Source organism: Clupea harengus, chromosome 24, assembly GCF_900700415.2.
Source record: "Clupea harengus chromosome 24, Ch_v2.0.2, whole genome shotgun sequence".
NCBI lineage: Eukaryota > Metazoa > Chordata > Actinopteri > Clupeiformes > Clupeidae > Clupea > Clupea harengus.
In genome coordinates, this window is record NC_045175.1 from 19,513,518 (window position 1) to 19,516,017 (window position 2,500).

General features: G+C 41.2%; 1 protein-coding gene across 1 annotated transcript in view; it reads left to right on the top strand.

The window, feature by feature from the left end:
- The window catches only part of col5a3b (collagen, type V, alpha 3b), a 59,872-nt gene that overhangs the window by 21,654 nt on the left and 35,718 nt on the right, over positions 1-2,500 (top strand). The window contains exons 17-20 of the mRNA XM_031562101.2: positions 46-99; positions 1,045-1,089; positions 1,448-1,501; positions 1,757-1,801. Coding sequence (XP_031417961.2) covers positions 46-99; positions 1,045-1,089; positions 1,448-1,501; positions 1,757-1,801 — 198 coding nt within the window. The remainder of the gene's footprint in view (positions 1-45; positions 100-1,044; positions 1,090-1,447; positions 1,502-1,756; positions 1,802-2,500) is intronic.

Consider the following 2,500-nt stretch of genomic DNA (forward strand, 5'->3'; position numbering starts at 1 on the left):
AATGCTTGATTGATTAATTGATTGGTTGTGTTATGTTTTCTCCAGGGTACTCGTGGTATGCCTGGTCCCAGGGGTCACCTCGGACCCTCAGGACAACCTGTGAGCCTCTCTTCCTACCACTCCCTTTCCATCCAGCTAAAAAGCTTTCATTTTATATCTATCACACAGTATTTATGCTAACTAGCCCTTTATATGTATCACACAGTATCTATGCTAACTAGCCCTATATATGTATCATACAGCATATATGCTAACTATCCCTATATATGTATTATTCAGTATCTATGCTAACTAGCCCTATATATGTGTCATACAGCATATATGCTAACTATTCCTATATATGTATTATACAGTATCTATGCTAACTAGCCCTTTATATGTATTATACAGTATAAATGCTAACTAGCCCTTTATATGTATTATACAGTATCTATGCTAACTATCCCTATGTATGTATCATAGAGCATATATGCTAAGTATTCCTTTTTTATGTTTTATACAGTATCTATGATAACTAGCCCTATATATGTGTCATACAGTATCTATGCTATCTAGCCCTATATATGTATCTATGCTAACTAGCACTATATATGTATCATAGAGTATCTATGCTAACTAGCCCTTTATATGTATTATACAGTATCTATGCTAACTAGCACTATATATGTATCATAGAGTATCAATGCTAACTAGCCCCAACACTCATCTATGACTGTAATCATATATTGGTTAGGTCAAGGGTAATTTAACTGTCTATATTTCCATGGATACTACTCTACAAATACCTCATCGCTAACCATTGAGGATGTATTAAAAACTAGTTACAAAATCAAACCTCAAAGAATGGCTCAGACATCTGCATACTGTGTCCTTAAGGAGTTAGTGAGAGAAGTTTATAGGCTTCACTACTGAATACCTGCACTATTTTCACTCTAACGCTAACAGATGCCTCCATTTTCTCAAGATAACATTACTTATTAGCACTGACACTTAGCATGATTTGTTGCTATGGTGACATAACATAGACTTCTCCCTTCTCCCCAGGGTATCCGCGGCATTGATGGAGTCCAGGGGTCAAAGGGCAACTTGGTGAGTGATAAGTGAGAGGCACTTGATCCCTCCCCATATCCCCAAGCAATGGTTAGGTAACCTTGGCTGCAGACATGTTATGTGAGGAATCTGGTCTTCTAGTCCTCCAAGTCAGGATGATATATTGGCTCTGTTGGCTGTAGGTGTTTTCATGATCGAATTTTCATCTTCGTTTTTGTGTTTATATCTTTAAAAAGTAAACTTTAAAAAGTAAAAGAGGTACAAAGACTCTCGTTTCTGTTTGAGTTGTACTTGAGAGGTGGATACGTTTTAGACTCTTTCAGTGTAAGGATGGTGGAGATGTCATGGTGATTTGAATGATTTATCAGGAATCATGCAACATCATTTCTTGTTTCAGGGGCCTGCTGGAGAATCTGGAGCTGCGGGGCAACAAGGAAACCCAGGATTTTTGGTACGCACACACACACACACACACACACACACACACACACACACACACACACACACAGACTCTGACCGAATCCACTCTCTCCTTTCCTGTCAACTTGTATATTTTCTTCTCTGTCTTCCTCACTCCCCTTATCTACTATCCTCTATCCCTCTCAGCTGTTCTCTCTCGCTCTCCCTCTCTCTCTCACACACACACACACACACACACACACACACCACACACTCCCCTGCTCTAATTGTTTCCTTTCTCTTGTAGGGTTTCCCAGGCCCCCAGGGGGCCATCGGACTACCCGGGGATAAGGTACCGTACCACACTCACACCTCTTCTACTTGCACTTCCACTCCGGCTGGTGTGTGATAACGATCTGTCTCTGGCCTGAGGCTGTGATGTGGGCAGAGGCCTGGCACCCTCAGGCTGTGGAGCCGAACACTTAGCATAAACACTGGCCTTCTAGAAGCTTCCAGTCAGCGAATAGCCATCTGAGTGGGAGATGACCTCATTAAGTTTAAGCCTGCCGACCTTTATAACTGTGACTGACCCACATTCTTTTTAGGAAAGTTCTCATAGACATAAGCACACTTGCAGAACACACACACACACACACACACACACACACACACTCACTCACCAAACACACACACACACAGAGACACACATACTCACCAAACACACATACACACACACAGTCACACACAATCACCAAACACAAACACATGCATTCACACACACACACACACACACACACACACACAGACACACATACTCATCAAACACACATAAAGACACACAGTCACACACAATCACCAAACACAAACACACACACACACACACACACACATTCATATGCAAATACCGACTAACAATTACACAGGCGTTCATCTAGAGAAACAGCTCACCCTAGTGGTCAGTCAGAAGCCATGATGTCATGCCTCCACTAATCTATGGTGTTTCTCTTCTGATAAGGATGTAGTTAAAAAAAACAATACATTATTAATTATT